Genomic DNA, 27786 nt, shown 5'->3' with positions numbered 1-27786 from the left:
AGCCTGTCTTCGCACAGACAGAAGAAATGGTAGCAGTTTGCAACGATTGGTCGGGCGTCTGGTATATATATGACGTCATATCCTACAGGCGCTCTCTTTTTGCCGTGAGGTACAGAACTCCATACGGCGTTGTCTCGTGGTGAGTTTTATTTTACTGAAAAAATATGGTCTATTTGATATTTTGCTCGTTTGTTTCTTCAAATATCGATGGGTGATGTTTACTGCATCACAAACTGAAAGGATGTAAGTCCATCGCAACAACCGTTAAGATTTTATTTCAACGGAAGGGAAGTAGGCCCAACGCAGCCGAAATCCACATGTACCATGAAGTTAGCACAGTGCTAGCTACCTAGCTCTCCTCGTACATCAACATGGGACCATCCGCGTGCTACCCCGCTGTTTGTCAAATGTAGATAAACCGGTGAACATCTGTGATTTATGAAATGGGTAATTTGTGAGCGTACAAGTTAATATGTGTTTCCATGTTGTTTGTATACTACTCGTGGGGTGGAGTGGTGGAACCAGTGCTGCTAATGCATACCACCTAGAGATGCTTGATGGCAATACTTATCCTCTTTATATTTCATCAATGCACCAAACCAAAACGGACTATGGAGTGAAGCTTTGGCACAGTTTAAAAGCGGATCTGTTGTGGTCATGTAGGTCTACTGTACATAACTTTAAGTTGAAGGGTCCTCCACCCTCATAGCACTCATATCATGATGGTTAAAAATGGAGGAAGAAATGGTGCAATACATGATTGTAAAGTACTGGTACGTGGTTACCATTGATTGTAATGAGTACCCCTGCTGACTGCCACCTGTCTGCACTCCTTGTGTTTCTCCCCAGCTCTCCCACTAACTCGTTGCACAGGGAAAGTGGTCACGATGTCCGGAGGTCTGGATGTCCTTCAAATGAAGGAAGAGGATGTGTTGAAATTCCTCGCCGCAACCACGCATCTGGGAGGTACCAACCTCGACTTCCAGATGGAACAGTATGTCTACAAGAGGAAAAGCGATGGTAAGTTGGAAGAGTGGAGTTATTGGGGTGAAAAAATTCGTTACATTTTCCCAAATGACGCTCACCTCAGTCTTGAACATGACTTTTTACATTGCATGTTCATCCGAGACTGGAGGGGACCAAAAGTGTTTGTTAGACATGTGGCGAGATTGAATCCTGCTTGTTGGGCCTTTAAGTTTTGTCATGCGTTTTCCCATCTAATCCATCCCTCGGATGCTCGTGGCACATTTATTAAAGGAACACATTTTAAAGTTTTCTTATAGCCCCACGTCTCAAATGACACTATTGCACTACACATGCATCTCATACAGGAAAAGTTGTTCGTTAACGTCTACTACTTGGGCCTGAAATTCATGTCATGTTTTCCCCTGCCTGTGTTAGGTGTGTACATCATCAACCTTAAGAAGACCTGGGAGAAGCTGCTGCTGGCTGCCCGTGCCATCGTGGCCATTGAGAACCCAGCCGATGTCTGCGTCATCTCCTCCAGGAACACAGGCCAGGTAACTAGATGGACGGGGGCAGGAAAGTGACGTCGTCCTCAACTCGTGCTCGCGTTCAAAGTCAACTTTTATTTTTGTCTAGCACCCGCAGTGGTCTCGGACACACTGCATTTACCCTCTTTCAAATTTATTTAGTTTAACATGCAACATTTTTCATTTCCCCGAGTCTGGAATCGCACTCTGTTAAAGCCTGGCACCAACGTTGGTGTTTAGGTGTCGGAAGTGTGCAAGAGTAACCCGGCCAGGTTTTCGCTAACACCATGAGGGCTGCGTTCCCTATGACTGGCGTTTGATAGTCACTGTGGCCACATTTAACATGTCCTTGAAGATTCTCACTCACTCTGGTCATGTTTATCAACTGTCGATTAGCTGTAACTTATTGGATCTAGAGACTTTCCACCAGCTCTGAAAATATGCTCATATCCCACCTCCCCCTAATTGAGTTGATTAAGTATTAATACCTCTTCTCCAGGCTGTTTTCTGGGTTTGATATTTCTGCTAGGTCCAGGTTGGCATGTCTGCATTGAACCGGATGGGCATATTTACAGAAAAAGTAGAATGGCGCTTAAAAGTCTTTCAAGTTAAAAGCTCTTAAGATAGTCTAGTCAATTATATTTATATTAGTCAATTATCCAATACTTTTTGCCATCCACAATGTCTCTTGCCTCATGGTTTCTTTCTAAATTGCTCACCGGCCTGTTTTTCTTCCCCCGTGACTATCCAGAGGGCCGTGCTGAAGTTTGCTTCAGCCACCGGCGCCACCACCTTCGCCGGCAGATTCACCCCCGGTACCTTCACCAATCAGATCCAGGCAGCCTTCAGGGAGCCCCGCCTCCTGATCGTCACAGACCCCCGTGCCGACCACCAGCCGCTGACTGAGGCCTCTTACGTCAACATCCCCACCATCGCCCTCTGCAACACCGACTCCCCTCTCAGATACGTCGACATCGCCATTCCATGCAACAACAAGGTACCGCACACCATTCGGGAATTAATTCACCTACCGGTAATAGGGAATTGGTGGGTGGGATGTGGCTTAATAGCCTGGCCGTGCCCTCCGAAAAATCAGGAACTCCTCCCACTTTGTTGGGAAGCAAACAACCATTAACAAATCAAGGGAGGCCGTTTGGGAAATGCCATTAAGGAAATGTTAATTGTTATGCTCTTGGTCAGACCAAGTCTCGAAGCGATTTGAAAGTCGATAATCAGGCTAGTTTGTAGATCTTGGTTTACTCACCCACATGTACGGAGGAACTTGTGCATTCAAATGGGAGTTAAAGTTGAAAAGTTAATTGCAAATGAACAAATCAACGCGCATGCTCCAATCAATTAGATTGGCTTCTATGGCCTTTTGAATGTTGCGCTATCAGAATGGAACAATGAAAGTCTCTTCACTTCCATATGTCCTTGCCGTTGGTGGCAATTTTGTACCAGAGCATTGTGGCTATTCTCTTAACGGAGCCATGAGCTTATGCTGAAGTTACCCGGCTCACTCAAAACGAATCTCCCTCCTTGAACACCCCCATTTGTTGAAGTGGAAAACTAGTTCATGACCATATTGGTAGCTTTCTGTCTGAGCTTATATAATGATTTTGAAAAGGTTGTAATGTTTGTGCAAAAGTCAAGATCCATGTCCAGTTTCTAGGTGCTGGAAAACATAGGAGTATTCCATACTAAAAAAGTTTACAGCACACTTTGACTTAAATGCTCTTTTCAGAGCGAACAACGCATTTCGCCTCTGTGCGTCATCAGGTTCGCACAGGCATATGTATTGCATATGTTGTAATGTTTTTTGCTTTTCCTCTTCCTCATGTGTAGGGCCCCCACTCTGTTGGTCTGATGTGGTGGATGCTGGCCAGGGAGGTGCTGAGGATGAGGGGCACCATCTCCAGGGAGCACCCCTGGGAGGTCATGCCCGATCTCTACTTCTACAGAGATCCAGAGGAGGTAAGCAGTGCCATTTACACAGCTGGTGCATTTCAGATCCCGCACCTGGCAATGAATTGCTCATCATATGCAAGTAATTGGACTCAAACTGTCTCTATTGACAATTTGGTCATCTTTCTGTGTATACTAGACTTTTCCATTTCCCGAGTCTGGAATCGCACTCTGTTAAAGCCTGGCACCAACGTTGGTGTTTAGGTGTCGGAAGTGTGCAAGAGTAACCCGGCCAGGTTTTCGCTAACACCATGAGGGCTGCGTTCCCCATGACTGGCGTTTGATAGTCACTATGGCCACATTTGACTACCTATTTCAAACTTAAATCTAAAACTCTAAATATTTTTTTGTGAGCTGGTAATATGAAGAATAAACACATAAGTACATCAAAATGATGTGGACTGTTCAGCTGAACTCCTACTTCAGATGATCTTTCTCATTGTTCATACCTATGCAGGGCACGTACACGTCAGTTTGTGTGAACATGAATTGGGTGTGTACGGTATGTAACCTTTGACCTCTTGGTAAAGCAGATTGTGTTGACCATGTGTGTTCCAGATTGAGAAGGAGGAGCAGGCAGCAGCTGAGAAGGCAGTGGGCAAGGAGGAGTTCCAGGCCGAGTGGACCGCTCCCGTGGCCGACTTTGCCCAGCCAGAGGTGGCTGACTGGTCGGAGGGCGTGCAGGTGCCCTCCGTGCCCATCCAGCAGTTCCCAGCTGGCATCGAAGGTATGTAGGAGTGACTGTTTTGTTTTTAACACAAGCATCGGTGTGTGTGTGGAGTGGTGTTTGTTTTTTTTAAGACGAGCATGCAATCTAATTTCCCTCGGGATCAATAAATGATACTCTACTCTAACTTTCTTCGTTTATAGACAAATGGCACACGCATTGGTGTGTGTGGAGTGGTGTTTGTTTGAAGACAAGCATGCCATCTAATTTCCCTCGGATCAATAAATGATACTCTACTCTAACTTTCTTCGTTTATAGACAAATGGCACACACACAGCAGTTCAAGGCATTTTGGGTTTTTTTGTGCAGTGGTGCAGCATGCCAACACTGTACCATACATGGATATTGCTCATGGAGTCTGACCTGGGTCTTTTCCCAACCCCCATCTCTAATTTCGCCGTCCGTCGTCTGTCCTGTCTGGATAAAGCAGGAGTTGGGGAATAGTTTTCGTTGGTGCGTCCATCGTCTCCGTCCTGTCTGAATAAAGAAGGGTTGGGGAACAGTTTTCATTCCACTCCCAAGGGCCATTACTATGAACTCAAACAAGGATTTCCCCCTGCACCTTAGGCCTAAATTGAAGGTGGCCACCTTTTACAACAGACCCCACCTTCATGAAGTCCCCTGGAAATATAACTTTAAATAATATAAAATTCTATAATCGACTTGGCAAGTGCCATAATATATGCAGCATGCAAACGGCAGGATTGATCCACACTACATCCAATAAAAAGACTGCTTGTATTGCCTCAAGACTGATAAAATTTGCCTTGCCTTCAGTAGAAATCTAACTCATTACAATGAGTCATTGACTAGAAATTTATCGAATAGTTCTCTTTGGAGTCGTAATAGAATATTTTAGTGCAGTGGCAATGCACACTACTAGTAAATGGCCCTTGAGACATGGGTTCCCCACCCCTGGAATAAAGGATATGAAACCCCAGACCTCAAATGTATTAATGGTATTTTTTAATACAGCCCTGAGTGAAGAGTTGACTCTCGCACCAATGGATGACGGACAAGAGATCGGTAATGCGTGCGGTCATGCATGCGGGGGCAACAATGATTTCCTTCAAAATGACCACTGGAAATGTTATCACTTGTATTAATGTCTTGTGTTTGTCTTATCTTTCAGCTGCTGCTACTGCTGCCAAGGCTGCACCAGCTGCAGATGTCTATGCAGGTGAGGTTTTGAAGCCACCTTATTTGACAATGTGTAATTTTCATTTACTTGTCAATTGAACTGACTTTCGTGAATGGTGATGGGGAATTCTAAGATTCAAAGCTTTAGTTGTCGAACATCTAGACAGGATGGAATATTGTCCTTGAAGGCAATTAAGTCGTTATTATAAGAAATTAATAATGTGTTGCATAAATTGATAATTTTATCCACTTTTAAACACAATGCTTACAAACTGCATTTGTCGTCTCTACTACAGAGGACTGGAGTGCCCAGCCTGCCACCGAGGACTGGTCCGCTGCCCCCACCGCCCAGACCGGAGATTGGGGTGGTGCCACTTCATCCGACTGGTCATAAGCACCAGCAACCACAGTCTTGTACTTTTTTGCATTTGGGTCAATAAAACATGACTGACTGGTTTATATAACCTGTGATTGTGTTTTTGTTCCACTTTATCATCCATTTCATTTTAACGAGTCCTCATTCACCTTTTGTATGAAATTCTGTAGGGCTTCAATAGTCTGGTAGCTCTGAATTGTTATTGGTCCAATCAATGCACAGTGCAACCTTTGTACCGTTTCATTTTAAAATATTTTGTTCAGCACCCTAAAAAGAATCTGTTTTGGTGAAGCCTGCTCCAAACTTTGAGCCTAAATGCTAAGGGAAAATGAAACGTCACCCATGATGCCGCATCTTAGTTGTTAGTGTTGTGCTCAAGAGGAGCTGCCAGAAGCAATTAAGTTTGAATCTTCCTATTGCTTTCTAGTAAATCCCTTTACAGGCTTTGTCACCTTTTGATTCAAGGAACCTTAGCTCAATGGGGTGTTTGAGTAGGCCTATCTATTTCTCCTTAGTTGACAAATTAGATTTTACATCAGATTTACTTTTCTACTTCTGAGAAATGAGTAGGTGCGTGGTATTTAACGGCAGTCAAGGGGACTATAAAAAGATAGGTGTCTGGGATGTATGCCTACATTTGATTATCCACAGACTCCCATTTCCCTCCATGGGGTGGGCGGGCCCATAAAATATTACCCATGTACATAGGGAAGTGGACTGAGAGGGACAGGGTACAAAGGGGTCAGTTGTCACGGGCCCATGTAAGGGGGCCTGGAATTGGGTCTTCATTACATTAACTTTTACAGCAATGGTCCTGTAAATACTTGGCCATGCAGTGTTTTTACACACATTGCATTATCTTGACAGGGAAATGCTGCAAAAACAAACTGTACTGTAAAACTGTTATGTAGGTTCACCGCTAAATGAATCTGTCGTATTTAATTAAATTCATTCAATTTAACAAGCAAGAGCCATTCACACATTTGAGTTGAGTGCCCCAAATGATTTGTGGTGAATGCTGACCGTAATTCATCGGTTTTTAGGTGCTCTGTTTCAACGTAGCATGATATTATGGGTATTTTTTTCCTCCTGTTTAGGTGGAAGAAACGCTCTAAATTAAAACTCCATTGTAGGGGAGACCGGGGTAAGGTGAGCCACCACCCCCTTTTTCTCGAAATAGGTGAATACATTTTAACATGTCACCACATTCTAAGGAGGTGGAAATCCTTTTCTAACACCTGGGAAAAAGTGAAGCATGTACCAAATTTGGCAAGAGAGATATTTGGTGAAAATGTGTTTTTTTGCTCTTTAAGTGAATTCCATGTATATTCAAAACATGGATGATTTAGAGAAAACAAAAATAGAACAATTTCTGGTCTCATCATGTCTGAAATGTTATGTAATAAGCTACTATATGAGGGATATTTTAAGTCTTATTGCACTTTTATGATAATTTTATGAGCATTTATTTACATAATTTTGGCATGAGGTAAGGTGAGCCTTTTGAGGTGGGGTAAGATGAGCCGCTTATCCTGATGGGAAGCATAATGGTTATCATTGGTTGAACACCATGTTATGATATTTCAGCATAATCAAATAATTTCTTTCATATCATACCTAGGTGAGTTGAGATTAATGACTTTATGCATGTTTCAGCCAATTCAAACAATAATATTAACTTTTTTTTTTCTACATTGCACTCTGCATGTTCGCCATTGTATTCAAACAAAGCTGTAAGGGCCCACAATATGTATTTTTTGGCATAGTTCTGTTGCTTTAGTTGTTTTATTTTATAGATTCATTAGTTACATTTGTTATAATAAATAAAAGTAGTTTAGCTGAGATTTTTGCCTGGGCTCACTTTACCCCAAGCAGTGGCTCACCTTACCCAATACAAGGGGTAAGATGAGCCACCTGAAAAAAATATTTTTAAAAGGCAATATCATTTTAACCATGACAGTTTATCAATTAGTTTTTGCTCTAATAGTATCAGGACACTTTGAAATTTGGTATGATGTGAAAATTTTAACCAAATACGCCTTCATCGCGGCTTAGCTGTGACGAAAAATGTAAAAAGTGGCTCATCTTACCCCAGTCTCCCCTAATAGTCCAGCAGTTAACTGTCAAAATAGCCCAGAATAGTTCACTTTGGTATGCAAGCATGAAAATTGGCACAGATGTTCATTAGAATGTACTCTATCAGCTCAGGGCGTTGGCCACGCAAAAATCCAAGATGGCCGCCATTTTTCAAGATGGCCACCTTCTCCACTTCTAAATAAGTAAGAATAGTTAAATTAGTGATGCAAGCATGTCATTTGGCAAAATTGTTCATTTGAATGTACTTTTTCAAAATATGGTGTTGGCCACGCAAAATCCAAGATGGCCACCATTTTTCAAGATGGCAACCCTCATCACTCGCAAATAAGTCTAAGAATAGTTAAATTACTGATGCAATCATGTAATTTGGCAGAAATGTATCTTTGTATGCACTTTTTAAAAAAAATGGTGTTGGATGCACAAAATTCAAGATGGCTGCCATTTTTCAAGATGGCCACCCTTTATGATGCATAGAGAGAGAGAGAGAGAGAGAGAGAGAGAGAGAGAGAGAGAGAGAGAGAGAGAGAGAGAGAGAGAGAGAGACAGCACTTTCGCTCATAAACCCCAAACAATTGGTGCCTTCTTGGCAGCCTCCAGAGCTGGTCTGTGAATGTGAGAATGAGTATGTGCTCCACAAAGGCAAAGTGCAGAAGGTATTACTAGTGGAGTCTGTAAGGGTTTTACCATTACGGAAGTGATAAAAGCACCAAACTTTGCATGGTGTGTCTTTAGGGTATTAAGCTGTAATTCTAGCCTAGGAGCCATCGGGAAAAAAACGTTCTACCATGTCATGTTGTGTAATGCATTACATTGCTAGTACATGACATTATACTTAGCTGACAATGTTAATATAGTCCCAAACCCAGCAGAGATGAAGCAATGGCAGTTGTAGCCTGCTTGACAGATTGATGAAACTACAAACATGTACATAGTGTGAAAGTATGTGTGACAGTGTGCATACTGTGCTTACATGCTTGGCAGCAAATGTAACATTGTGAACGATTTGAGAAGATTCTTGGTTTGAATTAAAATGAGTATTTCCCCACACTAAAACTACGGTAAGAATAGACTGCTAATGCTCACTCAGCAGCATCTGAATGGGGAAGTGTCAGTGCAAGATGATGTCCAAGGTAGCAGATTCTCCATCCTCTAATTTCCTTAACAGATATGTTGTATTTGTATGAGAGAGGGTAAAGGACAGGATGTCTCCATATGTATGAAGAACCCATAAGATCACCTAATTCAACATTTTCACAAGTAGCATTGTGCACATAGTGAGTGCACTTCAGTCATCTTTAGAATGGTATTACAGATTACTCAATATACATGTAGGCCACAGTATGTCTTCAGTTCAAATTAAATGGAAATAATTTCTAAGTAGGTGTTGAGTAAGTAGGCAGAGGTAAATAGTTTTTTCAAGTCCTCACCTAGTACTTGTGTCAAAAGTTGTATTACAGTTAGCTCAATAATCATTGAGTAACTTACTTCAATTGCTACTTCACAACTGACAGCTGATGGACAACATGTACTATAGGTCTTTGCCACCCTTACCCATAGGAGAAATATCTATATAAAACAACAGTTATCATATGTTATATACTATAAAAGTAAATCATTACTGGTACTCATTACTCATTTTCTTGATATGCAAGGCACACAAATAGTCTGGGAGGAAGGATAGTCTACCATAGATTGTGAGTGGTAATAGTAACACAACTCATTCCCACTACACCATTTTGCATCATATTGTACATGACCTCAGAAGGCTCCACATGTTTCAGTTCTACTATGTAGTTGTACAGTACAGTGCAGTGCAGTGCAGTACAGTACAGTACAGTACAGTAGCATACAGTACAGTGCACAATAGTAAAGTACAGTACAGTACAGTCGCATGCAGTACGGTGCAGTACAGTACAATAGCATACAGTACAGTACAGTACAGTTTGGTATATCACATTACAGTACAGTACAGTACAGTAGAGTACAGTACGGTGCAGTACAGTACAGTATGGTGTATCACATTACAGTACAGTACAGTAGCATACAGTACGGTACAGTAGAGTACAGTAGGCCTACAGTACAGTATGGTATATCACATACAGTACAGTACAGAACAGTACAGTATATCACATTACAGTACAGTAGAGTACAGTACAGTACAGTAGCATACAGTACGGTGCAGTAGAGTACAGTACCGTACAGTATATAACATTACAGTACAGTACAGTACAGTACAGTATAGCAGAGTACACTACACCACAGTACAGTAGAGTACAGTATCTTGATGACGTTTGGGCTAATTTGACAGGTGTATCCCTCCAAAGTCAATGGGATTTCCACATGTTGTTGTTTAAAGTTTTTGAAAGACTTTTTGAGTGTGTGAGAGAAGTAAGCCAGGCTGACATGTTTTAAACAAAGACCACACCCGCAAATAAAAAATAATGAGCAATCAATAAATCAAGTGGTTAGGTAGCCAACATATCATCTGGGTTAAAGGCCAAAGTAGAACATAAAACAGACATGTTACCATTTTGCATATGTCAATATACTGTATGTATGGTGTATTGTTTATTGATTATTCATAATTTCCTAAGCATAGAGGCCCCCATCACTCCATAGTACACTAGGGCTTGAGATATACATATCTGAACACAAACCAGCATACATTTTAATGTGTAATGACCTTATAGAGGTAGATAATCCAAGCTGTCACTGACACTTGATATGCACATGTATTCACTTGATTGATATGAAAATTGAATACTTCAGTTGGGCTCCTAGGCTTAAATCATTGATCAAAAATTGATCATTGATCAGAAATGCTTTCTAGTGAACATTTGTGCCAAATTGCATGATTCTATCCCTAATTTAACTCCTCTTGGCCTTATTTACAAGTTGAGAGGTAGCCATCTTGAAAAATGGCAGCCATCTTGGATTTTGACTGGCTAATGCTCTTTTGTGAAAGAGTGCATTCTAATGAACATTTGTGCCTAATTGTATGATTGTATCATTAATTTAACTATTCTTAGCCTTATTTACAAGTGAACAGGGTGGCCATCTTGAAAAATGGCGGCCATCTTGGATTTTGAGTGGCCAATGCTCTTTTGTGAAAGAGTGCATTCTAATGAACATTTATGCCTAATTGTATGATTGTATCTTTAATTTAACTATTCTTAGCCTTATTTACAAGTGAACAGGGTGGCCATCTTGAAAAATGGCGGCCATCTTGGATTTTGAGTGGCCAATGCTCTTTTGTGAAAGAGTGCATTCTAATGAACATTTGTGCCGAATTGTATGATTGTATCATTAATTTAACTCTTCTTAGCCTTATTTACAAGTGAACAGGGTGGCCATCTTGAAAAATGGCCGCCATTTTGGATTTTTGCGTGGCCAACGCCCTTAGCTGAAAGAGTACATTCTAATGAACCTCTGTGCCAATTTCTATGCTTGCATACCAAAGTGAACTATTTTTGGTCTTATTTGCTCCGCTATAATGCATTTTACCCCCCTAACTGAGATATTTAGTAGTATTAGCAGTTTTTTTTATATTAAGTTTTTATTTTTATTTTTTAATCTGCTTACGTGGAAACGGAAGTGCAAAACCTGGAGGGGGAAAAAATCCACATTTAAAAGATAGGCCTATCCTGTGGAAACGGCTGCTTGCTGTGCCATTGCCAAGCAGAGCAACAACAGAAATAAAATTCTACAGCCACAGCCAGGCAGTGTCATAGAAAACTGTCCAGTAGCCTACCATGCAAAAATCGTGAAAGAAATGTAGTTTTGGTGACACTTCGACAAGGATAAAGGATGTAGAACCAGTAGAAAATGTTGAGTAACACTTTGAATCTCTCGCTACAAAACCGTGAGGGGATTAGGAGACAGACATCGCTATAGGCTATCTGGACACTTAACTGGTCTAGGTCTAGGACACTGGTCTTAGCTTAGAAAGTGGTGGTGAGTGACATTATTATTATCATTGTTATTATTATTATTGTAAATTGGTCAGATATTTTCCCTTTGTATTTGTGGAAAAAGTGGATACGCTAAATTCATCTCAAAAGTGGTATGGACACGTTCATCCACACCTAAAATTACACACCCATGCCCTTAAAGTTAAGTCGTGTTAAGTATTTTGGTTATATTTTACAAATTCAATTTGAAATCATGATTCCAATGATTTACTCATCACCCCTCACGAAAATGTATCACCCCAGATGGGACTCGAACCCACAATCCCTGGCTTAGGAGGCCAGTGCCTTATCCATTAGGCCACTGGGGCTACCGTAATGGCTAGAGGAAATCAGCCCACTAAATATATGAGGGTGTGTCTATTATACAAATCTGTCATTGTTTTCTGTACAGTACATTTTAACATGTTACGTATTTCTATTCAACTGTACAACTACAAACTGCAGAAATAAAAGATAGTCGCCGAGGATATTGTCAGAGGCTGTTGTTTGTTCCAAGTATGTTCAACTGCAGTGTGCAGGGCGGGGGGCAGGTCAGGATCACATCTCCCTCCTCCCCCTGAGCACATCTCCCTCCTCCCCCCTGAGCACATCGACTGCCTCCCCCTTGTCATTCAGCGCTAAACTTCTACACGGGAAGAAAAATAGCTCTGGAAGTCACTGCACCGTGCAGAGCAAAGACGCAGAGTTTTCACAAATAAAATCGTAGATCCATTCTCTCTACTCCACTAATGTATAGGCCTAATGGTTTGGTGAGTGTAGGAAACACGAGCTGGGAGCTTTGAGTGAACCTCGTGATGAACAGCACGCGAGCCTGGGGAAATTAATATAAGGACAGCTACATGTAGTAGGCCTATTTGTTAACGCATGGGTCTAATTTGAATAATTTTCTTAGTATCTTCTTAGTATCTTAGTTTGAAGACCAGATATGTGGTGCCAGTTTCTAAAAATCGAAAGATGGGTACAAGAAAAGTGCAGTAAAACGCCTGTGCAGTGGCGAATTATTCCATGTGTGATCCGCTCGAAATTAAACATAGGTACCCATCATTGAAAACGAAGCATGCATTCTTCAAAGTCCCAAAGCCTGGATGCTGTCGCCACAATCTCTTTAGGATTGGGGACTGGACTCTGAGCAGGCCATTGCAGTAGCCTTTGGTATCCTTCGCGCATCTGCCCCGCTTCCAAACTGACACCCTGACACATGACACATTTAGCATTAACCTTTTGTTTTTAACCGTCTAACAGCGCATACCATTATCATTAAATCAATGGAACCTAAAGCAGTTGCAGAGACCGTTTCATATTGGATCAATCCCTTCTCCTTTACTATGAAAGAGAAAGTAAGGTCAAGGACAAATTATTCTATGTAAATGGAAATAAACACTCATGCATTTGGTTGTCAAGTCTGTCGCCCTGAAAGTTCTACTAGCCTACATGCATATGATAGAGGCACGCCCGATTAGCCTACGTGCGCATACATTATTCTGCAGTTGGCATAATTCATAGGTTACAAATTTACAGATAGGCCTAGCAATAGATGACAAAAATACCCTGTACCGAAATTCTAAGCATCTGCCTCGCCATCAATTGTATCGAAACGAGTCACCTCGTCATCTGCTCCACTCCCATTGTTTTTTAAAATGTAGGCTATTTCCCGCTGCCTTCCCTTTGTATCGATCCGAAAACATTTTCCTTTTCTAAATTGGGCTACTCTCCCTCTTGTGGGGAAGGAACACGTGTGAAAGGGGAAGGGAAAGGGGAGAGTTATTAAAAATTACCCTAGCGTGGGTAATCTCTCTCTCTTTCTCTATCTCTCTCTCTTTTACGCACGAAGTTGACAGGTGGCTAGCCTGTGATGATCAGCAGGGGGAAATAGACGCGTGATGCGACATAGGCCCTATGTCGATTCAGCATAGAAATGCTTCGCACGTTTTTGTTTTTTAACTTCCATCCCAACGTAGGCTAGTAGGCCTATAGGGCCAAATGAAAATTAAATAATCACAGCGTCGGCTACCAAACGCGCGTCAAGTTGGACGCCAGCACAGCAATATTCTATCTTGATAGAACATGGTTCCTACAACTTTACCGACAATAATAGATTTAAAAAAGTACCCTACCATAACGGCAGATAAGCGGGATAACGGCCTTCGAGGTCGACCGGTTATACGAAATGAATGGCTTGGCGGAGGCAACCCAGGTAGCAAAAACCGTTAAGAACAGTCGGCCCGATCTTGGCAGAATGTCGGCACTGTTGGCTGAGAGTCGGCTCGGCTGGAACACTGGTTACCGTGACTCAGCCAACACTTCATAGAACACTGAAAATAACTGTCACTTCATTCAGTAACTGAACCAACACAGTCTCATGCAGTAACTGAGCCAACACTGAGCCGACACTGTCGGCATACGGTAATAGGACCATTATTGGGCCGCGGACAAAGCCAAAATCGGGCCGACTGTTATCACTCGCGAAAAAAGGATCGGGCCAACAATGGGCCAGATAAACTTTGCTACCTGGGAACTTTCTCTCCGCGCGGAGCGCGTCGCCAAAGTTCAAAGCCGCCGCCTCGCCATTAATTTCGTATAACCGGTCACCTCGTCGGCCGTTATCCCTTACTTATTTAGCACTCCAAACGACGAGACACGATACAAACTGTGTGCATAGAATACAGTGTAGGCTACTATGCATTCGCCGGAGAAGACATTCGGCGCAAATTCTCAAATAGGGTGACGTCGGGATGGCGTGGGACTGTACAGACTACCATAATAGGAGAAATAGGAGGGGCGAGATCCAAAATGGGAGGGGCGGGATCTCAGAGATCCAGACCTGCCCACTTCTGCAAACTGCAGTTGGATGCTACTCGTTTGTTCTGCACATTCTGAACAACCTGCGTCGGTAATCAAAAGCTCCCATTTCCGGTTTCCGTCGCCTAGCAACAAGCATTTCCTACCATTCCATCTGCAGATCATTTGAGCAGTGCAACAACATTGACTCAAGAATGTGTCTTCTTAATGTTAAATTACATATAATCGCTACCCCTATAATTGTGTATTTGTCAAAATGATCCTGGACAACTGATCAAGTCTTCGACTATGTCAGACAAACTAACATGGTTTGTTAGAGATTAGCAACTAAGGTAATCAGAAAGCAGCATTTGCTTTGACTCCAAGACAACTACTCGGCCATCATGGTGAGTCCTGAACACTGCAATTGCTAAAATACAGTTTAATTAGGGTTCCTGACATCCTGAAAAAGAATGCAAGACAGATGTATGATGTTTGAGCTGTAACACAGCGGCATAAATCCAGCATTTCTGAACGCAGCAGCTAGCTTCTGCTAACACCAAATTGCTAATTTTCAATCTTGTTATTAAAAGTAACATTGGCTACACGAGACGGGTTTTCTATTCCTAGCCTTAAAGTGTCACTTGCTTGTTGTTGTTTGAGAGATAAAGATATGTATGACACAAGGAGGTCTTACTTACTGTATCATTGGTATGACACAATTTAGCCGAAGTTAGCTGGTAGTTTGACAAGTTCACGCTTACATTTCCCTCTGGTACTGTACACAGATTGAATATAAGAAAACGCCCAGCTATCTTGCTTATACACCATGCAAGTTCGTGCTTCTGTCTGACTTATTTGTGACAAACTCAGTCTAGAACAGAAAGCGCAAGTTGTTTTCTGACACGTGAAGTAGTAACTACCTGTTGTCTTGGATCAGATTCTATCTCGGGTGAAGCCTGCGGTGGGCGGCGATGCTCCTGTCGGCGTGGCTGAAAAGAAGCGGAAAAACAAGACGAAGAAAATTCCTCGAGTGGAGGATTACTTGAATCAAAGGGACTACATGGGCGCACTGACTCTGCTGGAGGTAAACTGCTACCAAGCATGCAACAATGTGCTGTATGTTATGTTGTTTTCCTTTTGCCACACGCACGCACAGGAATAGTGCTTGAGAGACAAGTGTTTCGCAGTATCAACAGTTTTTCCCCATTGTCTGTGATAGTTTCAGCCGAATGGTGGCGCCGTCGAGGAGCACCGAGACCTTTGGATTGGCTACTGCGCCTTCCACCTCGGAGACCACAGAAGGTCAATGGAGGTACCCATCAACCATTCATTCAATCAGTTTCTGCAGGCTCATAAACTTAAATGTTTAAGTGATGCACATTATATAATGGATGTTTGAGTGTGCTGTTACTTGGCTGTGTCTTGGTTTCATGCTTGACCAAGTGAGTGATTTTATGGGAATGGTATATACACAAAAGATGTGTGTGCATACAAGGGGTGCAAGTCCTTACTGCTCCTCCAGTGGTTTCCTCAGTCCTCATGCCTCAGACAGTGTCGCTGCCTCTTCTCCAGTGGAGGAAAGAAAGATGGAATTGGGGGGGTGGGGGGGGGGGGGGGGGTGGAGGAACCGAGCACCACAAGCAGACCTGCGTCTATGGCACCTCCTCCATCCTTGTTCTCCTCTCGTCACCTATTTGTGCTTTGACAGACATACTTGATGGCATTGAGCCTCGAGACTGGAGAAACCACCTGGAGGAAGGTAGTGATATGAACACTGGGGCTGGAGGCAGAGATGTAAATGATCATCCTCTAAATGAACATCCACCAACTTGCCACAAGCTGCTGAAAATTCAGTGTGGCTGGTAGAAATAAAGAAAACTTAATAGCCATTTTTGACTGCGTGTATGTGTGGCTAATACGATTTATATAGTTAATGTATAGTACTGCAGGGATGTATCAAGGATCTCTGGAAGTCTTGTATGCAGTGGTGATGAAGTGGTATGACGTAGAATCACTGTAACATATGTATTATTACAACGCTAGTATTCTAGTATTACATACTTGCAACCTGGTAATAGCATTCCACTAGTGTTGTCATGACATCTGTTGCAGTCTCTCTACTTCTGACGTTATTCTAGTGCTTCCTGTCCTACTTTAAGAGTAGTGCAGAACGTTTTTTAAGGGACCTTTCCCCCATTAGACATCCCGATTGCAAACGAGAGAATGACTTCTGAATTACGATTTTGCGAGACATAAGCAAAGGCATTTCAAGTTGATTTCTATTAGTATTTTACATACTTTAAGATTATTTCACACACATAGGCAATTCACTGAGCTTCACAAAAAAACCAAAGAGCATTACAATAATGGTAAAAGAATGAAAACATTGATCATCGACAATGTGGAGCCTGGCTTTGCAAGGCTAGAGAAAAAAACTGAAGGAACTAGCAGGAATTTAGTCTTATATCACTCAGAAAAATTAAGGACTTTTAACTTTACTTCGGAGTGCCTCGGCCCCTCTCTCTGCTCTCTACATGTATTCCTCTGGACACCGATGAGCACCTGAAGTTTTTTAAAGCCTACCCACAGACGTAACTCTCTCTCTCTCTCTCTCTCTCTCTCTCTCTCTCTCTCTCTCTCTCTCTCTCTCTCTCTCTCTCTCTCTCTCTCTCTCTCTCTCTCTCTCTCTCTCTCTCTCTCTCTCTCTCTATGTGGCTATTTGTTTGACCTCAGGAATACAAGGCCCTTACATCCAAGCCAGACTGCCCCCAAGATGTGTGGGTGTTCTTGGGGTGTGCCCTCTTCTTCCTTGGCCTCTACAAGGATGCGGAAGAAGCTGCATTGAAAGGTTTGTTTTGGGTTTCTACCATATAGTAGAAAACTGTTGATCTACAGTACCCGGGCGCCGCCCTAGCGGTGAAGCAGCGCAAGAATCTCGAACGAGTTCTGAGGTCTATGGCAATCAGGCAAGGTCTACAGTGCACATTGCGTTTGTACTCCAAAAATGTAAACTTAACTTAATTAAGTCATCCAACATTGTATTTCGATTACCCTGGACCTTCAATTAGGCATTGCTTTTTTCCCTACCAGTATTGTTTCTCTTACTCTTTACCACTTTTATTGTTGAATGGTCCTTAAAGAAGAAGGGAAAAAAACAACCTTTCGTCCATCTTTTTTTTTCTAGGTCCCAAGTGTCAACTTCAAAACCGCCTCCTCTTCCATTTGGCCCATAAGGTACAGTAGCAAATGAATGTGAGAGAGATCGCAAGGTTAAAACGTCATACTGTCAGATGAGATGAGAGTTTCAAGTTTTAAAAAGCTATTACATTTTCCCCATGTATCCCTAGCAGTGTGGTCACATAGCCCTCGTGGTACACATACCCTTTTTGGGAATCTGTGGCTTACAGCTAAACTCTTAGCATAACATGTCCTGTAGGAAGGAGAATCTTCACAGACATATTTTGTGGTTTTCAGTTCAACGATGAGAAGAAGTTGATGGGCTTTCACCAGAACCTGGAGGACGTTACAGAAGACCAGCTGAGCCTGGCCTCCATACACTACATGCGCTCACACTACCAGGAGGCCATTGACATCTACAAACGAATACTCCTGCAGAACAGGCAAGATTAGGATTATTACTAGTAGTGGTATTACTGTGACCAGCATTATTATGACGTGCACTTTTATCCAAAGCAACATGCAGTTGTTTGTGTACTGGGAATTGGTTAAGGTCCCTGGAAGCGAGGTTAGATGCCTTGGTCAAGGGCACTGCAATCATGGGATTTGAAGCCGGAACCTTCCCATCACAAAATGGGAATTTAAATTATACCACAGTCAGCTACCCTGTCTGAGTGACTTTGTAATTCTATTTACCACATGGCCACTTCAAAATACCACAGAAATATCACTCAAGGTGCCTTTAACTATGTTAGTTTAACCCTTGTAAGGTGTTTGTGTTTTGTGGGGTCCACTATGTTTTTCCAGGTTCATATTCCCCACAGAAAATGCACCAAAGCCAGTGAATGTCAGTGTGGAAGAATACTAATTCATACGTTCATACCATTCACATGTTTGTCAAGCAAAAAACTGAAAACAGGTCCAATACACCATAACACCTTACAGGGTTAAGAACATTTCCACTTCTAAACAAGTCAGCTTCATTCATGTAGTGCTTGTACTTCCACTCCAGCGTAGCCCTAATTTGAAGTGGTATTAAAAGGTAGTTTCTCACTTCTCCTTTGCTCTGTCTAGGGACTTCCTCGCCCTGAACGTGTACGTGGCGCTGTGCTACTATAAGCTGGACTACTACGACGTGTCACAGGAGGTGCTGGCCGTGTACCTGCAGAGCATCCCCGACTCCACCATCGCCCTCAACCTCAAAGCCTGCAACCACTTCCGCTTGTACAACGGCAAAGCAGCAGAGGTGAGTCGACTCTGTGACAAATATGGCCTGAGCAACGCTTCCCGAAAGCATTACGAACCTACAGGGGGGCTACATAGTCGACACATCGTAACTCATACGTCAGGCCTCATCTCTACGCTTCAAGTTATCAAGTTCAAGTCGGTTTCATTGTCAATTTCTTAACATGCGCTGGTCATTCAAAGAATTGAAATTACGTTTCTTACTTTCCCATGCAGACAGACATAGACTCTAGTCTAGACTGTAGGTGTGGACATAGACAATTAGACATAGACAATATACATACATTACACCTAGAGTACCTATACAATACCCATACAGATAAAGTGCAAGACTGGGCAACAGCAGACATACATAGAACATATATTAATATTCTGCCACCACTATGCATCAAGGTGTAGCAAAACACGCCCTCTGAAAGCTGCAGAGTTGAGTCAACCTAAAGGTAGAGTAGTAAGCATTGTAGCCAGAGCAGACATTGCAACTATGCTACTGCTTGCAACCAAGCTGCCCATTCCAGAATTTGATCTTCTCGTGAATATCTACGAAGTAATCAACTAATATTTACTGGTCTGACCAAAGCACAGTAAGTTTTACAGCTAAAGATGTCTATTACTGTTGGCGGACCAGGAGAATTCATGTCGGACAAGGAGCAGATCCACCTCAGCTGATATTCTTGAAACCTACAGAGTTTTCATGCTCCACACACAGTTTCATTGTTTGCCTTGTTTGACAATGATCAGAAAACTCTTGAATCTTGAATTTACATCCGGCTCCTTTTTGTATCCTCTCTCCTCTCTCTCCCATCTCTCTCTCTCTCTCTCTCTCTCTCTCTCTCTCTCTCTCTCTCTCTCTCTCTCTCTCTCTCTCTCTCTCTCTCTCTCTCTCTCCCTGGCAGGCCGAGTTGAAGAACTTAATAGACATCTCCTCCAGCTCTTTTGAATTTGCCAAGGAGCTGATTCGGCACAATCTGGTAAATGTGCTTTTCAGCTGACAAATTATGGAGTTTATATTTATATATAATGGTTTACATATTATGGTTTATTTCGCTGTCACTTAACTTTACTTTTACTTTCTTAAACTTAACTTTGATTTTACCCCCCACCCACCCCCAGAAATCGTATGTACTAGTTTTACACTTAACACACACAGACAGGCAGACAGAGAGACAGACAGATATACAGATAATCAGAGCAATACCTGGCCCACCCCAGTCCTATGAATAATGGGTTGTTGTGGTTCTGTTCTCCTCCACTCTACAGGTAGTGTTTCGCGGTGGCGAGGGGGCATTGCAGGTGCTGCCACCTCTGATCGACGTCATCCCAGAGGCTCGACTTAACCTGGTCATCTACTACCTCAGACAAGGTCAGCTTGCCACTGCTCATTTCCTTTTACATTTTCCTGTATACAGGTTAGGCTACACCGCTCGCAACAAAAATAATTCAAGACCCTCTTGCTTCAATTTTAATGCTTAACGTGTTGGTTATTTGTGCAGACTTGTGTTCAAGTCTCTGTCATAAAATAACCTTGTTCCCTTATTGTTTGTTTTGTTTACACACTACAGATGATGTTCAAGAGGCTTACAATCTTATCAAAGACCTTGAGCCCACCACACCCCAGGTAGTAACAAACCTACTCATGCTTTTTTTTTCTCTCTCGCTCTGTTTTGTCTTTATGTAATAGCCACCCAAAGGGCTGGTTCATTGATACATGAAGCATTTCTCTTCACACTCATTAGAAGTAAATGAATGCCGTTCTTGAGAACAAATCTAATGCGTTCCATGCTCTATCTGTCTTCAAGGAGTACATTTTAAAAGGCGTGGTCAATGCTGCCCTGGGCCAGGAGATCGGATCTGTGAGTAATCTCAAATAGATATTCTAGAATGTAGTAATATTCCCAAATCAAATGGTCATATCACAGGCTGAAGTGTGTATAACGTAGAAGTACCATTACTGATGTAATTACAACACTAGTGCAGTGCATGTTGATGTTGTAGCGTTTCTACATTAGTTATTCCATTGTACCTAATGAGGTAGATACCCTTTAAGAATACTTCTACTTTTACATCATTTGCCTCTGAGGGTTTGTGTTGATCAGCTAACGGCAAATAAAACCTCTTCCCCCAGAGAGAACACCTAAAGATTGCTCAACAGTTCTTCCAACTTGTGGGAGGGTCAGCCAGTGAATGTGGTAAGTTTTAATGGCACCCTTCTTTGTATTTAGGTCAGGAGGATTTAACCCAGCCATCGACTTATCTATCTCTAATTAGTGTGCCTTTGCTGGAGTATTCATTTTTCCTCCTTCCTATTTGCTGACGTTAACGTAACACAACTGGTCACTAATTTACAGTTTACAGTGGCCACAAATATGGCAGCTTTCTACCCACAATGCACCACAATGTTTACATATCTGCCCAAACTTAATACTGCTTGGACCTAGTATGGTAGTGTCGGCCTTACAAGCTTGTTTCTACACTCATGCTTGATGCAGCTGATTCAGTTGCTTTCCTCATTGGAGATTGAAGTCATGAGGGGGAAAAGTGCTAGAGTAGTGATTGGTGGACCCTGAAGGTATTCCAAGTGGGCCTTGAAATGATTCTCTAAAACGTGTGTTGCTATTGACAATTTATTTGGGTTTTATTGTTTATTGGGTCAGAGGTGGGCCCTGAACATTTGTGACAATTTCAAGTGGACCTCGAACTGGAATAGATTGGGAACCCCTATGCTAGAGCAAATACAAATTGCAAACAGAATTGTCATACAAAGTACAAGCAAACAAGAGTGTGTAGCGTGCATGACCGATGGTCTCCATGGAAAACTCTGCAAGACCCCTCCCTAACGACAAAGATAAGGTTAAGATAAGGCCCTCCCTTGAGGTTCATGTCAGGTCCTTTTTTTTTAAAGAAATGACGACAGTAAAGGCATTTTATCTGATATTTCTCGCCAAATTGTTACCAAACTGTTAATTAAGCAACACTGCATGTTTGAATCTGTCAGAAGCTATGAATACAAAACCTTATCAAGATCAGTTGCCACTCTCAATGGGAGAGGAAGTTCCTCTTGGTTTTTGAAGGTAGTTTTAGGGCAAGAGCAAAGGGCCAAGTGTCGCAGGCAAGTTGCCTGTGTCAATAGTAAGAAATAATGTACACCGGCACAACTTGTTATTTCAATCCTGCACATTGTAATGAAATGTATTTAGAGAATTGCTGTAACCTAACCTATGTACAAAACCGCAAGGCCCCTCTCTTGGGTAGCCACTTTAAGATTGTTGGGTTAGTTAGAGTATCACTTTGGATTTTAAAAGTTGTCTTTCTTGGCTTCCGTGGCTATGTGGGACATGGCTCAGTGGGACGCATGTGCCCCCCCAGGCTTGAGGTTGCCCACCTCTGTCTTAGGGTTAGATTGAAGGGTTAAGGATTAGGATTAGAGCGGGTGGCCTTGCTCTTCCTCTTCCTCATACTGCCATGCCAATGCCTTTGGTAGGCATATCCGTCACTGCCTTCAGGATGGGCAAGCATGATTCATTCCCTATGCCATTGAAGAGAATATCATGCCCAATGAAGAAATATGTTAGCTGAGCCTTGAAGGAAAATTTTAAACTATTTAAAAAAGTATATGGCATGCTGCAATCCAGTATTTCCTCTCTGTCTCTCTCCTCTCACTTATCTTGCGCGGAGTATGACATGGCAAAGGTACTATGAAACTGAAAAAAGGAAGAAAAAAAAAGAGAAAAAATGTAAAGTAAAAAGTAGTGTGCGAAAATGGTTTTCAAAAAGATTTCCACGTTTACCGTACTACCATAGGGTAATAATACTATTATGAATTATGGATGTCTTAAGTTATAATCGTTTTGTGCTCTTGGTTTTTGACTGGGATGTGTCTTTCATGTCCTCTTGAAGATACGATCCCTGGGCGGCAGTGCATGGCCTCCTGTTTCTTTCTTCTGCGGCAGTTTGAGGATGTCCTCATCTACCTGAACTCTGTCAAGGTAAAGGCCTGAATTTTTTTGATTTGTTTGCTTTGTGTTGGTGTGTTTTTCTTAAGTATTTTTCGGGGGTAGAAAACACGTTGGTCCACTTCAGAGAGACTGGGCCAAGATAAGTCTGGATACGTTTTTTTGTGGTGCAGGCATGACTAACGTTTCGACGCTGTGTGTCTTCTTCAGAGTCTTCTATTTATCATTATTATGATAGAATAGGGAAGAAAGTGGGGTAGGTACGTAGTACGTACAGTTTATGGTATTTATAAGTCCTCAACACGGTGTGCCACAGCACGCCCCTCAAGTTCATATTGTTAAACAGTTCTATTAAACTTTGTTTTCATTTATTTTTAGAGCTATTTTTACAATGATGACACGTTCAGCTTCAACTATGCACAAGCCAAGGCGTCCTTGGGGAACTACAAAGAGGCTGAAGAGGTATGAATGAATTCAACATCACATCTCGTGTTTCTCTGATTTTCTCTTATTATTTATTTGCAAGTGCCTTTCTATGAAATTACACTTACAATCGCAACTGAAAAAGCACTTCTGTGAAAAACACAGCTGTGTCCCTCATAGTTTAAGTGCTCTATCTTTACTTGCACCCAAAGTTACACGTTACGTTACAATATGAGTTGAGTAAGCCAGCTGGTTGACGTTTTGAGGACGTGAAGTGTTGACACTATAGTGATACTCCATTTGCTAGTAACACCATGTCAGATGACTAATCACAATGTCTTATCTCTCTCTTAGTTATCTTTCTATGTTTTTTCCCCCTCATATTTAACATCAGTTTTTACACTTAATGCCTTCTTGGGGCTAGGCTGCAGTTTTAAGAGACTTTGCTGTGTTTGTGTTGCTGTAGGTGCTCCTGATGATCCAGAATGAGAAGATCAGGAATGACTATGTCTACAAGAGCTGGCTCACTCGATGCTGTAGGTATCTACCCATGGCATGTACAGAATGACAAAATTATTACCACATAGACGTAATACAACTTTGTCCTGCCTGTTTTGTTTTGTATACAAAAAAACCCAAATCAATTTCAGAAGTCAGCTCCCAACATTTTTTTCAAAACAAAGAGTTTTTGTTTTTGTTTTTAACCTGTACTGTGCTGTCAATATTATTTGCAATTTCGCGTTCTTCCACTCACGCTCATGGTCAGACGTGTACATTTAGGCACATTTCTACGTTCAAGAACAAGTTTATACATGTACCACACTTTGCGCAGGAATGATTGCACGCTCCCTTTACAAAGTGATCTGTGCTTAATATGAACAAATCATAAATAAGCACCCAGGACTTAATGGTGCACCTGTATAAAATACTGATTTTCAACTTTTTGTTTTGTTTTTAGTTGAGTATCTGCTCTTTTTTCCACTTGAAGCACTGACCATGACATGTTATCCTTCATCAAAGTGCCCCTTGTGTGGACCTTAATGACTTATTTTCCATTTCTTTGGTTCAACGCCTGCACTTGTGTGTTGTGTGTGTTTGCTCTTTCTCTCTCTCTCTCTCTCTCTCTCTCTCTCTCTCCCTCCTGTATACAGACATCATGAATAAAAAGGCTCGTCTGGCCTGGGAGCTGTACCTGAAGATGGAGACCTCCTCAGAGTCAGTCAGCCTCTTGCAGCTCATTGCCAACGACTGCTACAAGGTCAGTGGCTGATCAACTGTCTGAATCGGTTCCATTCAAGGCTTTAAACATTCAAGAAGCTTCATGGTCACATACATGCATTCAAAGTGCTGTTCCAAGGGTTTTATCTATCTTACAATATTCTTAGCTGAGCTCACTATTTTCAATCACACTCATTTCACCCCTTGACATGTGGAAAGGGGTTGACCTAGCTAGCTGGTCTACTCTCCAGAGATAAACACCTCATTCCCACACCAAGATTAGAACTATGAAACGTCCTCAAGCTTCAAAAACAAGTTCAGTTGCCTAGCAACTGCAAACTTTTCTTTCTGACAGTCATACTGGTGGTTTTGGTGATTCTACAGGGACCAGTTGTTCTATTCCAGAACTGAAAGAGTCTCTCATCTTAAGAGAGGAAACATCTCCAAGCTCCAAAAAGAAGTCCAGTTGCCTACAAATGAACCTTTTGTTTCAGAGTAATGTATTTCAGAACTGAAAAAGCTCAGCGTCAAAACATATCCACTCTCCAAAAATACGTAGTTGCTTACAGCTAAACTTTTCTTTTGGACAATCTTTTGGTCTTGGTGACCAGTTCTTTTTATCTGACAATCATAATCAAACTTCTTTCAGATTATGTAGAACTACACAGTCTTCCTACACTAGTAGGATAGGTCTTGATGTTATGAAATTATTTATGCTATGTTTACGATGGCTTCCAGAGTAACATTTTTAGGACTATCATTACCGCTGTGCTTGTATGTGTGTGTGCATTTCCTCACGTAAACCCTGGACAATTGGCGCCATACGGCAGCCTCCAGACCTGGTGTGTGGATGTGGGAAATGTGTAGGTGTGTATGTGTATTTGGAAAGCGATTTTGAGACAACTTCATTGTTGTGCTACAGCGCTATATAAATACATTATACATACATACTGTATTGTATTGTAATGTATTGTATAATGCAGTGGTCTTTGTGATTGTAGATGGGCCAGTTCTACTACGCTGCCAAAGCCTTCGATGCCTTGGAGCGGCTGGACCCCTGCCCCGAGTACTGGGAGGGGAAACGGGGAGCCTGCGTGGGCATCTTTCAGCTCATTCTGGCCGGGAGGGAGTCCAGGTAAGACTAGCACTCTGTACTCTTTAAAACAAAGGAGATGCGCACTCCGCGCTTCTAAATTAACAATCCGGTGCAACCAGAGCAGGACTAAATTATAAGTACAAAGGAAAGAGAATCTGGTGCCACACTCTCGAGGACTCTGATGAAGACGCATGTCGAAATGTTAGTCTTACTGCACTGAAAAAATACATAACAAAAAATAGGCATCCGTGTGGCACCAGATTCGCTTTCCTTTGTACTCTACTCTTTATATCAGTGGTGTCAAACTCAAATTGACTGAGGGCCAAAATCAAAATCTGTAATGAAGTAGCGCGCCGAACTCAACATTAATTGTATTTTTTATTTTTTTTTGTAAATTTGCGCATGCGTGCACTCAATACACATAGTTACATTTCACACACACTCTTCCCATCATATATGGTAGCTCAAATGTGCCTGCACATCCTGTGACACACCAAATTTCATGTTGAAGTATTTTTACGCTGTACATTAATGGTGTGTAAGGACCAACTGTAATAAACATTTGAAATGATCTCACAGGACGAATAAAATGACTCCACGGGATTTGGCCCCCGGGCCCGACTTTGACATCCCTGCTGTGTACTCTGCATTTCCTCCACATGTTCTATGCTACTCATTATATCATTTTATGTCACAATTTAAGTCGCTTTGGAGAAAAGTGTCTGCTAACTGTTCACGTCATCCTAATGTGACTTACTTTAAGTTTAACATTATAAAGTTGTCCCTACCGTGGCCAGACGTTAGGGCACTCATCTACCATGCGGCTGACCCGGGTTCAATTCCCGGCCTTGGTCCTTTGCCGGCCCTTCCCCGTCTATCTCACCACACTTGCTTCCTGTCACCACCTTCGCTGTCCTATCATAAATAAAGTCAAAAAGACAAAAAAAATATATCTTAAAATACATTATAAAATTGAGGTTTCAAATATGGCATTGACGTTTTTTTTTTCTCATTGTCCCGTGTAGAGAGACCCTGAAAGAAGTCCTCCCCATGTTGAGAAGCACCGGCAACCCGCAGGTGGAGTACATCATCCGGATATTAAAGAAGTGGGCCAAAGACAACAGGGTTTCCCTATCATAACCCTTCCAAAAGGGATGTGCAAAAATGAATGGGACTTAACAGCCTTTTGTTACTTCTGTCAGCGTAACACACGTTACAGGCAGGCAAATGGGTATTTATATGTTTGTCATCATGTCACTGATTACGTACTTAATTAAAAATGCAAATGGTGGTGTTTTGTGAACTTTGTATCGAGAGTTGTCAAGGACCTCTGTGTAACATGTACTGGGGTCACATATGCTTCCTTCTACATTTCATTTCAGATGGAAAGAGTTTTATGAAACTGACATGTGTACTCTATGAAGACATACATTTTGCGACAGACACATTGCAAATAAATGTATTTATCAGTATTTTTGCCCACAGCAACTTAAATCAAAGTATGATCAAACCAGTAGTTTGCTGCTGGATGAATGTCAACTACATTCAACTAAACTATATGTTTTGTTTCTGAAGTCTTCAATATACCAGTGTATTGTTCTGTCACATTTTATACAACCTATATGACTCAGTAAATATTTTTATTGTATAGATTGCGGGTGGTGTGTTTTTTTCTATGCCCTAAGGACATTTTCACAAAGCGTGCAGTCACTGCAGCCCACTTAACTGTACTGAATTGATCAGTGACTGAACAGAACTAGCACTTGACATCTTGAGTCAGTAACATTGCGCAAGAAAATAACGCAACAAGTGGTCAACATACGATATTCAAATGAATGGCTCAATTAGCTAATGCAACTCAATAAATAATCCCACTTTCATCATTAGTCTGACGTTTGATTCTTTTGTCCGGTTTTAATGGAAGGCGCACCCTGGGCGCAGGTGAAATCATGTCTCAGCACCACTAGCATATTTATCGACAGTGATGGGACATGATGGCGTTCGAAGACAGTGTAATATGGCGTCTGTTGTTTTTGAAGCTGTGCTGGCAGGCGCAGATAGCTCCTACCTCAATGAAACATTTTTTAATCCGAATGGGCATTTTCCCCCCTGTAAATGTTTGAC

General features: G+C 41.9%; 2 protein-coding genes and 3 non-coding genes across 6 annotated transcripts; 4 read left to right on the top strand and 1 right to left on the bottom strand.

Annotated features, from left to right (window-relative positions):
• Positions 1-22: 22 nt before the first annotated feature.
• Positions 23-5789, top strand: rpsa (ribosomal protein SA). 2 transcript variants are annotated; one of them, XM_063201964.1, is made up of 9 exons: positions 23-139; positions 850-1020; positions 1402-1520; positions 2245-2490; positions 3339-3467; positions 4017-4185; positions 5161-5211; positions 5318-5365; positions 5622-5789. In XM_063201964.1, exons 2-9 carry the CDS (start codon positions 888-890, stop codon positions 5717-5719), a joined length of 993 nt encoding a protein of 330 aa, XP_063058034.1. In that variant the 5' UTR covers positions 23-139; positions 850-887; the 3' UTR covers positions 5720-5789. The 2 variants fall into 2 exon arrangements, with proteins under 2 accessions (XP_063058034.1, XP_063058042.1); XM_063201972.1 differs by lacking the exon at positions 5161-5211.
• Positions 1693-1833, top strand: LOC134459003 (small nucleolar RNA SNORA62/SNORA6 family). Its single transcript, XR_010036733.1, has one exon. It is a non-coding gene; the product is annotated as a small nucleolar RNA SNORA62/SNORA6 family (small nucleolar RNA).
• On the top strand, positions 3622-3762 carry LOC134458846 (small nucleolar RNA SNORA62/SNORA6 family). Its single transcript, XR_010036658.1, has one exon. It is a non-coding gene; the product is annotated as a small nucleolar RNA SNORA62/SNORA6 family (small nucleolar RNA).
• Positions 5790-12004: 6215 nt separating the features above from the next.
• Positions 12005-12077, bottom strand: trnar-ccu (transfer RNA arginine (anticodon CCU)). The gene has a single exon. It is a non-coding gene; the product is annotated as a tRNA-Arg (tRNA).
• Positions 12078-14722: 2645 nt separating this feature from the next.
• ift56 (intraflagellar transport 56) lies at positions 14723-27312 on the top strand. The gene is made up of 18 exons (XM_063221102.1): positions 14723-14954; positions 15488-15634; positions 15770-15862; positions 17284-17398; positions 17735-17784; positions 18025-18170; positions 18802-18973; positions 19869-19943; positions 20233-20335; positions 20535-20590; positions 20772-20825; positions 21098-21161; positions 22870-22958; positions 23304-23387; positions 23815-23884; positions 24500-24606; positions 25568-25701; positions 26688-27312. Exons 1-18 carry the CDS (start codon positions 14952-14954, stop codon positions 26800-26802), a joined length of 1677 nt encoding a protein of 558 aa, XP_063077172.1. The 5' UTR covers positions 14723-14951; the 3' UTR covers positions 26803-27312.
• The last annotated feature ends 474 nt before the right edge of the window (positions 27313-27786 follow it).

The sequence above is a fragment of the Engraulis encrasicolus genome, chromosome 1 (assembly GCF_034702125.1).
Source record: "Engraulis encrasicolus isolate BLACKSEA-1 chromosome 1, IST_EnEncr_1.0, whole genome shotgun sequence".
Lineage (NCBI taxonomy): Eukaryota > Metazoa > Chordata > Actinopteri > Clupeiformes > Engraulidae > Engraulis > Engraulis encrasicolus.
This window is presented reverse-complemented; position numbering and strand designations above follow the sequence as displayed.